The sequence below is a fragment of the Meleagris gallopavo genome, chromosome 3, assembly GCF_000146605.3.
Source record: "Meleagris gallopavo isolate NT-WF06-2002-E0010 breed Aviagen turkey brand Nicholas breeding stock chromosome 3, Turkey_5.1, whole genome shotgun sequence".
Classification (NCBI taxonomy): domain Eukaryota; kingdom Metazoa; phylum Chordata; class Aves; order Galliformes; family Phasianidae; genus Meleagris; species Meleagris gallopavo.
In genome coordinates, this window is record NC_015013.2 from 36,359,828 (window position 1) to 36,373,953 (window position 14,126).

The following is a 14,126-nucleotide window of genomic DNA, read 5'->3' on the forward strand; positions in this document are numbered from 1 at the left end:
TAACCTATTATAGGCAAAAAAGAAACAGAACATGGCCAATGCCTTCAAATAAGAGCACTGATAAAGCAGTGTAAGTTTTGAGGGTCGGCATTGTGCTGGTGTTAGCAATTAGAGAGAGGAAGTGTTTCATGAAATGAAACCAGCACCACTTTTACCTCTGCTCAGGGCTACAGCTTCTCTGTAACTGTTTTTCTGGTCAGCAGTTGTATGGTGATAGCATACACTTGGTATTTACATAGTTTAGTTTTCCAAATAATCATCATTTCTTATTGCATTTGCTTCTTGATTACTTACAAATATTAGGCATTGAGCCTCCTTAATGTTTTCACATATTTCTGCTTTCTTGCTAATTATCCATAACCACAATGTTACATTCTTTTGATGTAACTTTACCCAAATATGTAGGCTGTCAGCAATAGTGATAAACATCTCATCTGTGATGCCATTCACATTGTGGCAATGCACATCTAAGTCCTTATGGCTGGGAGGTTTGTTGGTGGCAGAAGCTACCTGGAAACTACCCTGAGAATTCCTGTCCACAACCTCTTCTGTTGGAATGACTCTTCTCAAAGAAGACTTACGCTGGGTTTCTATAAAGGTAGTTTCCATAAGGCTCAATTCACAATGCCTGAATGACACCACCTTGATAAAAGCAGCAGACAACAATACTGAAGATGCAGCAGAGTCTATACCTGAGTAGATGAAGAGCCTCCTCGTCATGAAAAACATTTGAATAAAATGACTAATGTTAAGCAGAAAAATGCTACAGAAAAGTAAACTGGAAAAAAAATAAACATGAGGAAAAGCTCAGAGGTATGACAGCACCGTTCTCTCACTCAAAACTGCCGTAAAACAAGTCATTATCCTGAAGCACTGCCAAGATTCTTCATTTATCCCCTATAATTTCTTACTGTCACCTACTAATTTGTGAAGCATAATTAAGGAATAAAGGAGTAAAAGGGTTTTGGAGAAGCATAGTTCTGGATCATCGACGCTCACTTACCTTTCCTGATGGACTGTACTACATTGCCTCCTTCTTCAGGCTGTCTCTGCATTATCTTTGGGCTTCTTTTCAATCATCTCTGTTCCTTCCTCCAGCATATTTTGTCCCCATCTTTGCTTTGGTTCCTCCTTTTCCTGTTCACCACCTATTTCAAGGCAAAAGAGTGCAATCCTGAGTTCAAGTTGCACCACGAGAGGTTCAGGTTGGGTATTAGGAAAAACTTCTCATAAAGAGCGGTGAGGCAGTGGCACAGGCTGCCCAGGGAGGTGGTGGGGGTCACTGTCCATGGAGGTGCTCAGGAACCGTGTGGACGTGGCATTGAGGGACGTGGTAAGTGGGCAATATTGGTGGTAGGTGAACAGTTGGGCTAGATGATCTTAGAAGTCTTTTCCAACTTTAATAACTCTGTAATTCCACACAGGACTGGAAGCCACAATCTCCAAGACTCTCCATCTTTCTCCCTACCAATCTGCTCTGTTTCTTTGAGCAACTCATTTTGGTTCTGTCTTAATGTCTGTGAGAAATCTACAGTACCATGACAAAGCTACGTGGCTCATCCTTTTTGAAGTGATTAGAAAAGTTCACCGAGTTAGATAAATACTTATAAATCACTTATACTATCTCCTTTGAACCAGCATGGGGGGGATGTGTCGGCTTTTCCCTTGTTAATTGCAACAGGTCAGTAAATCATGGACAGCCTGGAAGAAACACCGTCAGCTCTGAAGCAAACGCTCCATACAAAACACCCCTGAATTCTGAAATGAAACAAATTCCATATCCAAACATTTGTCAGTCTTCCCATGATTGCTCTGCTCAAACTACATATAGTATAATGGTGTATATAACCATTGAAAGGACACCTCTCTCTATTCCCACTTAGAAGTCTGCTTTGAAACACTTAATGTTTAAAGGACATTTTTTTTCTACCAGCACTGCTGCAAATTTCTTAATGGGGTTAAGCATCACTTCCCGCAGTGGAACAGTTTGGTTTTATATGGCAATCTGAATGTACTTTTTATATCTCTTTTTTAAATGCACAGATTTTTTATGATCCATGCACAGTGACTTCTGTGAAGATAACCCACTGAAAACCATGAAACCCACTGAACCCATGAAGAATGTCCATTGCTTTTCACTCTTACACATGTCAAAAATGCATACAAGGTTTAGTTTTAAATCAGCTGTTTTCCAGTTTCATATGCATCTTGATTTTTCCAGTCAGCAAAGCTACATATTAATGATATAAATAGGAATCTGAAAAGCTGTAAATTCAGTACTGCTGAGCTAAAACACCTCAATGTTATCGTTGTCACTAATCATCTACTGCTTGGGAATTAGAAGCTCTAAGTTTGTCTTTACATGTATGTGCAGTCTCTATTTATAAATGATCTTATAAGGATCAAGAGGCTTTAGAGCTTATAATACACATTGTAAAGTCTCCCTTCATAAGTAAGAGCTGCAAGACTCATTGCTTACACCGAGCAAAAGCAGAGACGCACTTCACAGGATCTCAATGTCACTAAATGCTGCTACTGCTCAGCTACGTTTTTACACTCACCATCATGAAGGCAAAATCAAGTGGGACACTTAGAGTACTTAATTGCACTTGCTTTAAACGAAAGTGAATCTATCTCCCAAATCTCACTGCTCTCAAGTTAGACGAATGTATCACAAAACAGGATTAACAAACTCAGCATCCGAATGTTTGAAGCAAAAGGCCTCTACTCCGTTTACCAAACACCCCAAGACCTCTCCCTCTCACCTCCTGCAGAGTCAGAGTGCGGGCATTAACACCACTCAGCAATTACAAAGTGCCGCAGAGAACATCAGGAAAATTGGTCAGGCCTACTGTGCCAGAAAAGTGAGCATTTATTCAGGGATATTCACCACAATCAGAGATGTAATACTCTTGCAGAAAAAGCCAGAGTGGAACATGTGCTGAACTGCACGTAGATTCTTGTGACTGTGTGAGAGAGATGGCAATCGGCACACACACCCTAACAGCTCTGTCAAGGTTTTCAATACAGTGGAGTGACACAGGGAATGGAAAGTCCACGTACAGCTACTGTTAAAATACCTGCTGCTTTTCTTTGCAATATACTGAAAGTTTCTGTAGTGTCTTAGTGGCCAACTCACATAACACATTGGCACAGGGAAATAACGCAACTTCCCAGTATACTACAAGGAAGAGCCAAAAAGCACTCCCATATCGAATCAGTCCCAAATACAGAATAACCTGGGATATTTGACAGACATACACATGTTCATATTTAGATTAATAATCCTTAAACTTAATTTCACAATGGATTTCCAAATTATGTCTTTGTCATCATATCTCCCACACAAGCCTACGCAAATACCCAGCATCAGCCAAAATTGCCTATTAACATTATTCAGATTGAGGGATCTTTTCTCTCTGGCTTTTTTTTCTTGGCACATGTATAGCCAAGCTGGCTTAGCTGTCAAGCACAAAGTTAACAGAAAGTGATGTAAAGATGAGCATTCCTCTCTGTTCCAACTGGTTTCTGCCAATTGCTGTTTGCTACAAACCATCCTGCTGCCCCAGAAGTTGCACTGGTGCAGAGGAACCTCTGTTTCAGTGTTTGTAAACAGAACCCAAGAGGCCTAAATCTTTTTCTAGGAAAGAAGGAGACAGACTCTTTAGCAAAGCCTGTAATGATAGAACCAGGGGAAATGGTTTCAAGCTCAGGGAGGGTAGATTTAGGTTGCATATAAGGAAAAAGTCTTTTACAGTGAGGATGGTGAGACACTGGAACACACTGCCTAGTGTTGCAGTTGATGCGCCATCCCTGGAGACTTTCAAGGCAAAGCTGGATCAGGCCCTGGGCAACCTGATCAAGTTGTGGTGTCCCTGTTTCATTACAGGGGAGTTGGACTAGATGACCTTCAGAGGTCTCTTCCAACTCTAAGGATTCTGTGACACTAAATTCAGGACTATCCTTTGCAAGCGTGTTTCATAATCTATAGTCAAGTTTGCTTTCCATTGGCAACAGTCTAAAAGCTGAAAGTCAGGAAAACACTGCAATTACCTGAACACACTCAAATTTAATTTTTAACACCTATAGGTATCAGTTATTGCTCTTCTGAGGGAAATGCCTTTTGTAGAACATGGATGTGTGCAATCTCAGGAAAATAAAAACCACTGAGCTTTTCCTTCTCCCTTTTAGGACTCCAAAAATTGAAAGGACACACTACAGGTGGAAGAGAGATTCCAACAGCTTATACATGAAAGGGAAACATGTAATTTAGACTTAGAATACTGGAAGATTCTGTCCACACATAAAACTTCTGACCATATGAAAGAAAAGCCCATGATTTGTAACAGTGGGAAACAATGTCATAAATTCATACAGAACCATCCTTATCCTTAAAAATAGGTTCAGATTTGCTACTGCTGATTCACTATAAAGGGGACCCAAGCAAAGACTATTCCAAAATGTGGCACCACAGATCCGAGAAATTTTGTAGTCACCACATGGTAACATTTTTCAATGAGCTAAATTATTAATGCCTCATGATGGACCAGAATGCTAAAATCAAGAAACTCAGATTCCACTACATTGTAAAACAGAATTATTCCCACCTTTTTGTGCCTGGTGGCAATCTGTAGCTCACTGCAGAATGGCAATATACATCTGCTCATCATGTATTCCATTGGGCTTCATGTAGATAGACAGCAACCTGCTGTTAAGACATTGTGATCTGCAACACTGCTGAAGGAGAAGTGTAAAAGAACACAGATCAGAGTATTTATAATAAACATATATCAATGTTCTCTTTAAATATAGACTTAAAACGCAACATGGCAGAGGTAACTTGTTCTGAGCATGTGTTGGTGCCTTACAGGCTTTCCTCCTCATTACAACACTGCTCATAAGCCAGGGGTCCCACTGCAACAACACAACCAAGTCCTTCTGTAGCAAGTTGAGCCATGTTCTTCTATGTGACAAAATCGAAGTGTATTCTCAGTAACTGCCCATACTGTTCCAGAGTCAAATGTTCATTCCGTTTGGAAGAGCTTATGTTCTCTCACTACAGATTTCTATTTCTGTTTAGAGGCCAATGAAATCTGTATCACCCACATGGTACTTGTAAGAGATGCCACTGTTATTTCCATTCTCTCCTGCTTTCCCTGTTGCACATAGCTGGGATCTGTCGTGCTGGGAGAGAAGCACTGTACCTTGACATTGGCAATGATGGACGGACGTTTGTCAATTGGGTCACTCATAGGTACTGATTGTTTTTTTAAACTTAGTCCTGCTGCATCCATTGAGAAATAGCTACATGATTTTTTTTGACACTATTTTTACTGCAACAGCTGCATCGTGCTCTCAGTATTCACTCTTCACAATATCTTTATTTGTGTCCTTTTGTCCTCAGTGAGTGCACTTTTCTGCACCGCTACAGGAACACCACTGAAAATAGAAATATTGTCAGTCTCATTTCATTACTTCACTCCAAAACACAGTTGCCCTTGCAGTTCATTGGTGCTATGCAGTCTATGACAATGGAGAAAATCAGATACGATCCATTCCTGCTCTCCCATGGAGGATGACCCAGCTTAAGTTTTCTCAGGCTGTATCTCTAAAATTGCATCCTATGGTCTAACTTCAAAGGAAGCAAAAATTGTAAAGTTTCTGCTATCAGAATTGTCCCAGATTCAGTTCCACGCTGGGCTGTAATGCTGTTACAAACATGCAAACCATTATACAAATACACATGCACAACATATGTATGCAATTGACACAATAGCATCTTTGCCACTGTATCAAAAAATTGTTCCTTTACAGTACTGATAACTTTCTGACTCAATCCCTACAGATTTCCAAGGCACTCCCCTCTTCTTCCCCTCCTACAAAGTGAGCCTTTCCCCACAGCTGCTGGTCTCCTTTCTCCCTGCTGACCAGACTCTGCTGTTGTTGCAGGATATACACGCAGCCAGGGCCAGCCATGTAGGCTCCATCCCCCAGAGGTCTCAGCACGGCCGGCCTGGTGATGACAACCCTGTAGTCCACTTCTTCAAGAACATTGTAAGTTCCACTTCTTCTCATTATGTGCTACGACTCTCCTTCAGATCCACCTATAATCAAATATCCCACAGTTGTTACCCTTTGCTAACGAATTCTTCTACACCTTTGAGCTAACCATGCAATTCAGTGTAATTTTACCCGGAAACAAGAACAATGCTGAAATGTTACACCAAAGTAGGTGAACCCTCAATTAGCACAGTCACATTTCAAGAGCAGTTGTTGTAATTATGCAGCTTCACCATTTACAAGGTTTGTGCTGCTGTCTTTGGCAACCAGTGTATTTGTTTAAAAAGAGATTAAAAAATGTTCACACAGCAATAAAGAGAAAAACAAAATTAATAACTAACACATAAGGCCTAATAACTCCTGGTCACATTCAAAGTTTCCTGGAGACACTCAAGGTCAGGCTGGACAGGGCTCTGAGCAACTGATGGAGCTGTGGGTGCTCCTGCTCATTGCAGGGGAGTTGGACTAAGTGACCTTTGAAGGTCTCTTCCAACTCAAACCATTCTATTATTTCTGAATTTGCTTGATGATTATCACCATTTATTTTTCCTATGGTTTAATAACTTGTTTTTGGTTGTTTTTTAGGTCTCACCCCGTACTCCTCCTCCAATGCAAGCGAAGGTAAGAGCTGACCAGGGCTCAGGCAATGCCCATGAGTCTTTGGGGCTCATTTATACCACTTCAATTACCAGTCCATTTGTTTTCTTTAATCCTGCTAAATAGAAATCAAGAATTGCCTTTGGAAATATCCCAAGTCAGGGACTAAGACAAAAAAAGCCATGGTTTTTCTCTCCTCATGCATTTCCTGATTTGCTGCATGACATCTAAATTAAAGCCAAATGTTGGGGTCTTTATATCTAAATTTTGTTATGGGTGCTTCACATAGTATACTAACAATAGGTACAGCTGTCAGCCAAGCCTCAACCTCCAGGAACTGTTTTCACACTGATAAGCTGACCTCCCACAGCCCATGACTGATGAACGACGGCTAGTGATGGAGGCTCTTGTGATTCTGATTGAGAACTTTGCCTTTTTCATTTTATGGAATGACTGATGCTTCATTATCTGGCCAATTTGTCATTGTTTTTCACTGCATTCTCAACACCTTCTGATCCAATGTTCTGTAGTGACCATTGTGTCATTATTTCTGTTTCTTCCATGTGCAGGGAAGAGGACTGTCCCTCACCAGATTTAGCTGGGTAGGTGATAAATGTGCTTTCAGAAACAGCCATTTTATTTACCAGGCCAAAGCATATCTTGCTCCACTGCCTCAAGCTGCTGCAGCAACACGATAATTTTGTTTTGTCTCAGTTTTGCTATTTTGCTTTTCCTGTTCTTCTTTCCTCCCTCCTCCCACAGCTCTTTAAGATGGTAATCGAGTCGCTCGCTCTTATCCAGCACACTGACAGCCTCGCAACAAACATTTCTTTTGCTTCAGCACAAAGGGAACAAAATCCACTGCATGACAAAGCTGTCATCCTTTAAACCTCCTGGGAGACTCACTGCTGCAGGTTTCTTCTCATGAGAAGGAGAAGGATGAGAGGGCAGGCAGTGTCCAGGTGGGGACGTGTCCCCAGTAAGCCCTATAGAACTAACACCGCCACTAATTCAAGTATTTGGTCTCACCTTTCCTTGCCATCTCTTCCACTGTGAAGAGATCAGCCCAAGTTAGACAAGTTCCTCCTCTAGTTATCACAGCTAATTAAATCCTACTTCTCTGCTGCAGGTTTGGTTCTACAATGAGAAGAACACGTACATTTTATGCTAAAAAAAAATACTACAGCCTTCAAGCTGTTAAACATTTCTTTCACTGCCAACAGAATACCAACTTACTTCATGCATAATCACCTCAGAACTTGTAAATTGAATTTATTTTTTATTTAAGTTTTGTCATGCAGGTTAACACACTCAGCATCCACTTTTGATTATTAGTTCTTCTTTTACAGATTGTTTCCCTCAGGTGTCAGCACACTGAAAAAACCTCCTAATGCTTGCCTTCACCCCGGCTTATTACTTAAAAGATCATTTTATTGCAACTCCTCTAAGATTCTCTATCTTTCAGCGATGACAACGAAAGATTACCATGTGAATATGCGCTTAATGTCAATGCTGATTTGAAACATACGCCAAACTCTTTCTTTGCAGGGTGGTGAAGGACACAAGCCAGGATACGGAAGTGGAAAATTCTATGAGCACAAATCTGCTCACAAGGGACATAAGGGATCCTATCACGAGGGCCAGGGCACTCTTTCCAAAATCTTTAAACTGGTAAAGTACAATTGAACTTACTGTAAGTGCAAACAGTTGAGCCCAGGGAAAAGCTGAGTGCAGCCTAACATCTCCAGGAGCTGCCATGTTTCCATAAAGCTTTGGAAGGAATTAGGCATTTGCAAAGAAATCTGCCTTATAAAATCACCTCATAAATAGGTAAACCATTTGACAAGAGGTTAGGCTTCAGGTAAATGGTTTCTTTAGTTTGTTTTTGACTAAAAAAAGGCAATTGAAAATGCAGAATATTATAGTTTTACAAATGGAATCTTTAGAAATAGAAGTGAAATACTTCAATTATCCTGAAACGCCCACTTACAAATCATTCCCAGTTCAAGTATTTCAGAAGGACTCCAATCCATTGCTTGCTTTAAGAATCAAACAACCACTCAGAGTTCAGCCTGGCTCTCACCTGTGTCAATCTTCAAAAGAAAGTTTCTCATCATGCAAGTCTCTGCCTGGCGCAGGTCCAGAGCATCTGAGCAGAACAGAGGCCAGGCTTTTTTAACCTTCTGTGTAAGGAAAAAGACACGTGAAAAGTGTGTTTTATGGGAAATTAGCCAAATCCCAAATTAAAATAAACAAGTAAAAAAAATTAGGAAATTCCAAGCCTTCAGCTTGGATCTCCTTTGCTAGAAAAGCTGTAAGGCTTTTCTCAAATGTATGAATTGCTACAAATATAATCAAGACCGAGATCTACCTTTTTTTTTGGATACACAAATACATCGCTTTCATAAGGAAGACCTGAATAAGAACATGCATGTACTACTAACACCTGCCCAGCTATGTATGAGAAATCTAATGAGAATAAATTAATCCTAATTGAAAGTATATGAGAAGCAATTGGCTCATGTAAAAATTCAAATGAGACTTCGCAATATTTGACTTTGCGTCATTTTCATTTAGATATTTAAGGTTTTGTATTAGACTGATATTTCTCCAACATGTAGCCCTACGCGCACAGTATCTTGTTGTTAATTAACTCCATTCCTCCTTCCCCAGGGAGGCTCTGGCTCCCGGCCTGGATCACGATCTGGCTCACCAGTTGCGAGACGCTGAAGTTCTACGATGCCATTCAAGGATCACGCACTCTGCTTCATAATCTAACTGCCTTAAAATTAATAACAACTGCAAGAATTACCTAGTTAGACGCAGTCCATTACTTAGTGCCAATTAGGTTCTGCATGCAGTAGATGATACAAACAACTTCTATTGGCAATCCCTGACCAACAGTTGAATGAAAGGAACACACAAAGTAGCTTTACTAGCTGTTCTCCCTGTTTTACGTAGAGTAACAAGACGTCTGACTTTACTCATTCTCCTTCAGGGTGCCCTAACTGTATGCTGGACTTCATTATTTCTCCCAGGCTCCTAATCCGAGCTCCAGCCTCCTGGTTTCATTTTAGTGAAGGTCAGAATCGCAAATAAAGAGTTAATGTCTCTTAATGACTGAGCACTGCCATTAATGAGCTTTCAAAACGCTGCTGTAAAAACAAACACAAAATCCACCATGTGCAGAAGTTGTAAGGACTGTTTATCCAAATTCCTTTTTTTTCTTTCTTTTTCCTTTTTTGATTTGGGACTTTGGTTTGGTTCCTGTTTTAATCTTCCTTCTCTCACTCACAGAATAATTTATTTTCATAACAGGATTAGGCAGTCACAGAAAGGTTCACCAAACATTGCGAGTTCAAGGTATGTGAAATGTGGGAGGGGGCAGATGTAGTAGAATCAATACGATGCAGAGCAATGGCAATAAGGAAACGCTTTCCGCACCACAAATTGCTCGCCGCATCCACACCATTAGAATTAAGAGTAGATGAGGGAGAGAAAGAGGATTTCAAATTTGAGTTAGACTAATGCTAAGAAACAAGGGATATTCCCAGCAAAGAAACATCAGATTGCACATGTGACCACTGGACGTCACTGTTGCTCCACATAAACTGCTGCAACAGCATAAACTTTGCAGTAAAGTAGGTAATTATATATATATATATATACATGAATAAGTCTAATTTCTGAAAGAGAGCCCTTCAGTACTGGTGTCTCAGATAGTCCTGCACATCTCATGAGAGAACTTCAAACCTTGCTCTTGGTATTGCAGCAGTGTTGTATTTGGTTGGCTCTTCTGACTGAGTAACATCTGAATGCCTGTTAAGGGCAGCGCACCAAAGCAAACTCATAGTAAACTACTGTGAACGTTTAACTGTTGTACTGTAGTTGCCTCATAGAAATGAGTTATAACAGAGTTAGATTTAGATATTAATTGTTCACAGATAACTAAAATGAGTGTGTGGAAATGGTATTTCCAACCACACGTAGAGAAATACAAGGCTCTTCTGAATTGCACTGTTTTATTACTTAAACTCACCATTCCTTCAAGCTCTTCTCTAAATGTCTGATTAATTACTTTCTTTTTTAGTTTTAGCCCGTGTTGTAGACTGAGGTTAATGCTTCCCCAGTTGAAACTGCATCTATGTGTCCAGTAGAAGTTACCTATACACATGTATGTTAATTCACATCTAAATCTATTGTAGGTTTATATTCAGTGTCCATTAATACAAAGCAAGGGAAGATGGAGAATAGAAAATAGAGACTAAGAAAAACAAAACCACCAAAATTATATACACGTATTACATCTTCTGTTACCTGTGTTGTTTGCTATGTGTATTTTTCTATTGTAGCTTCATTCAGATTTATACTCAGCAACGTAATAGTGGATTTAATTTGAAGACATATTGTTCTTATAGGAACAAAGCTTTTAAAATTTATCAAAATAAAGTAATCGATGTGTAATGAAAACTGAACCGGTTTTGTCTTTTGTAACGTAGGCTGTGTACAAAAAAAAAAAAAAAAGCTCCTTTTTCCTTCCTGCTATTTATTCAGTGCTGAAGATACTGGAAGGTGCCTCAGTTGCACGTTCATAAGCTTCTTGTGACATTGGTGGTGCCCGAGCATGGCCCACAAGGTTGATGATATGACACAGGATTCATGGGACACTCGGGTGGACATTGCAAGTAAAAAAAAAAAAGCCTATGAAATTCTGCCTTTGTAAATAAGCATAGCAAACAGTATCTTCCTTGATCACAGTAGGTAATACTCCATTTGATTTTTAAAGAACTCTACACAAGTAGAAAAGAACATTTAAGGTAAAAAGTTATCTAAAGCTGCTTCCTCCACTTCATCACATTTCTTTTCCCCCAGTAACCTTTCCCAAGGCTGGAAATGGCTTCTTTAAAATTTACTTCATATAGGAAAAAAGGTACGGTAATTTAATACAATATTTTTCTAACATAAGTCTTGAGGGAAAGACTAAGACAACTGAAATCTAGTCTTAATTTTTCAGCAGTTTTGATGAAAACAAAACCAAACAGCACAATAAATGGCTCTATGACTTGTTTAAAAAAAAAAAAAAAAAGAGAGAAGGGAGGACCAGCACTAGACATTTATTATTTCTTGTTCTGAAGGCGGGGACATAAAACCAAAGAGAATCCTTGGGCAAGCACAAGCCTACTACTGCAACAACCCGGAAAGAACTGAGGCATTCCTATGCCCTGTTCCCTTATGCACAACGCAATCTGATTCTTCAACAGAGTCCTTGGGTAAGAGTTCTGCTTCCTAAACAAGATGCATCTAACTCGATGTTGTCTAAAGCATTACCAATGTATTTGTTCCACTGTCTGCATCCATACTGAACGACCGCTTGGATCACTTCCAATTCAATCTCACTGAGTAGCCTCAACAATGAAAATCTCTGTATGAAGATACTTGAGAATGGATTCCTGAAGTTCACCAACGAGGAGGTGGGGTGGTGGGGAAGGAAGCAAATAAAATGCCACAGTACAAAACAGGTTTTAGAAAGTCTGTTTACTCTAACTGACAGGAGTGCAAACACTAAAGGAGAAGCAGACTGCACTGAAGTGTCAGGGGATTACACAGCTCATGCTGTTTGTCACTTCCAGGATTTGGAACACATACTCACTGCCCCTAATCAAGACAAAACACTTTGAGAAGTGACCAATTTAAAAGTGCACCCCTTCATACATGACAGTCTGCTTTTAGTACACGTTCTCTTGGTGTCAGTCACCACCATTTGTTACTTGCTGGCAAAGCAATCACAGCCAGAGCAGGATGAATACCCCCCAGCAGTCAGCAATCACAATGTCACTAGGAACTATGGTACTGTGACCAGCTGTAAATCATCTTCTGTCATCACCTATGCGACAAACTATCTCCAATCAACTTTGCTGTGCATTTACAAGCTATTCTCTGAAAGTGTAGCAAAATGGTTTTACACTTGCCATATACCATACAGCCCATCAGAACTGATTCATGATTACACAGCTCCTAATTCTATGCAATTATACATAAAAAGCATGCTATACAAGGGGGTCAGCATGCCTTCAGAGGGCAACTGTAAAAGATATCTTTCCTGTATAGCTGAAACACTACTGCTGTCTGGAAGGGAAGGCACTGCTGAGAGATCTTCACATACGCTCTTTAAATAAAATAGAGGTGTGCTTCTGTTAAACTGCTTTTAGTTTCCTATAATTCAGGATGAAATAAAAAAAATACACAAAACGGGATTAGGAAAAGAGTAATATTATTTAACATGTTTTTGAATTAAATATTCCACATAACAAAAGTGTTATTTTCATGTCAACAACTATATTACTTATATACATATGCCAAAAGAGTTAACAAAAGAATTAAGAGATGCCCTATTGAAAAAACAGTAATTTCTTGCTTCAGCAATCTGAAATAACTAGTTGGTATCATAGACAAAGTATAGACAATATTTACAAAAGAGTTTTTTGGATCCGAGAGCAATCATCTTTCAGAAAGTAAATTAAAATTCAGCTCTGTACTATAGTACAATGAAACCACTACTGATCTAGGAGTACTTGCAGCAAACCGAAAAGATGAACTTCCTGCAACCAGGATTAGTATTTACAAAATATACTGATCAGCCACACAGAGGCTCATATAACTTTAAATATACATATTTATATATACACACAAGCACACATATATATCTATACATATATATGTAACATATAAATAAAATTCAAAAGAACAAGGTAAAAATAAGAAAAGAGCTTGTCTTTGGAATGTCTAAAAGATGACTATGTCTTTACTCCAGTGTTTCTTTGCTATGAATAGATTTAAGTGGCACCTTTCAAAGCACTGCTTTAGTCATCTAGGTAGTTTTGATGAAACAATGACTTAAACAAGAAATAAAAATAACATATTTCCAAAATCCACAAAGAAAACAATGAGTAATTTACAGATTTGAAGTAACTGTTTACAGCACTGGGGAATTTTGTATAATATAGGTGACCTAGTGTGCATCTCACTTTCCGACTGCTAACATAAAACTGTATGTTGACTTCCCAAATTTAGCATATGGCTGTGCCTCTCACAGACACTGGGATATGTACCTGCTAATCCGATACAGCTAACATAAAAGAGGCCTTCCTTGTAACCCTTCCTGATTTGAATTCTCTTTAAATACTAACTGCTGAGTTTAAAACCTCAAGCACCTTTATGTAGAAACAACCACCTGCCTCTGTGGTTGGAATGGAAATGAACACGCTCTCTCTCAAGAGCTTAACTGAAGAAAAGCCATACATTCATGGCAATTTATTTTAACATTCTGAAAATGCACTAACTTAAAACAAAAATAGAGCCTTTTCATGTGCCTTGGAAAAAGAAAAGAACTACTTTTTACTGCATGCATCTACTTGTAACATTTTGTTTCCAAACTCAATTATTTCTTTAAATAGGTAAAAAGAAAAAAA

General features: G+C 39.2%; 2 protein-coding genes and 1 long non-coding RNA gene across 3 annotated transcripts in view; 2 read left to right on the forward strand and 1 right to left on the reverse strand.

Moving 5' to 3' along the window:
• On the reverse strand, nt 1–5,466 carry LOC116216454. The gene is made up of 2 exons (XR_004159214.1): nt 4,608–5,466; nt 1–1,148 (listed from the first exon to the last, which is right to left on the reverse strand). It is a non-coding gene; the product is annotated as an uncharacterized LOC116216454 (long non-coding RNA).
• A 357-nt stretch (nt 5,467–5,823) lies between these two features.
• On the forward strand, nt 5,824–10,190 carry LOC100540115 (myelin basic protein-like; the record flags this gene model as incomplete). The annotated part of the gene is made up of 5 exons (XM_010708681.3): nt 5,824–6,054; nt 6,646–6,681; nt 7,227–7,259; nt 8,206–8,328; nt 9,331–10,190. Coding segments are annotated over 5 exons (480 nt in total), but the record flags the coding sequence as incomplete, so codon positions are not given.
• Nucleotides 10,191–11,281: 1,091 nt separating this feature from the next.
• LOC104910222 (myelin basic protein) overlaps nt 11,282–14,126 on the forward strand; it is a 16,007-nt gene continuing 13,162 nt past the window's right edge. The window contains exon 1 of the mRNA XM_031552783.1: nt 11,282–11,342. Coding sequence (XP_031408643.1) covers nt 11,282–11,342 — 61 coding nt within the window. The remainder of the gene's footprint in view (nt 11,343–14,126) is intronic.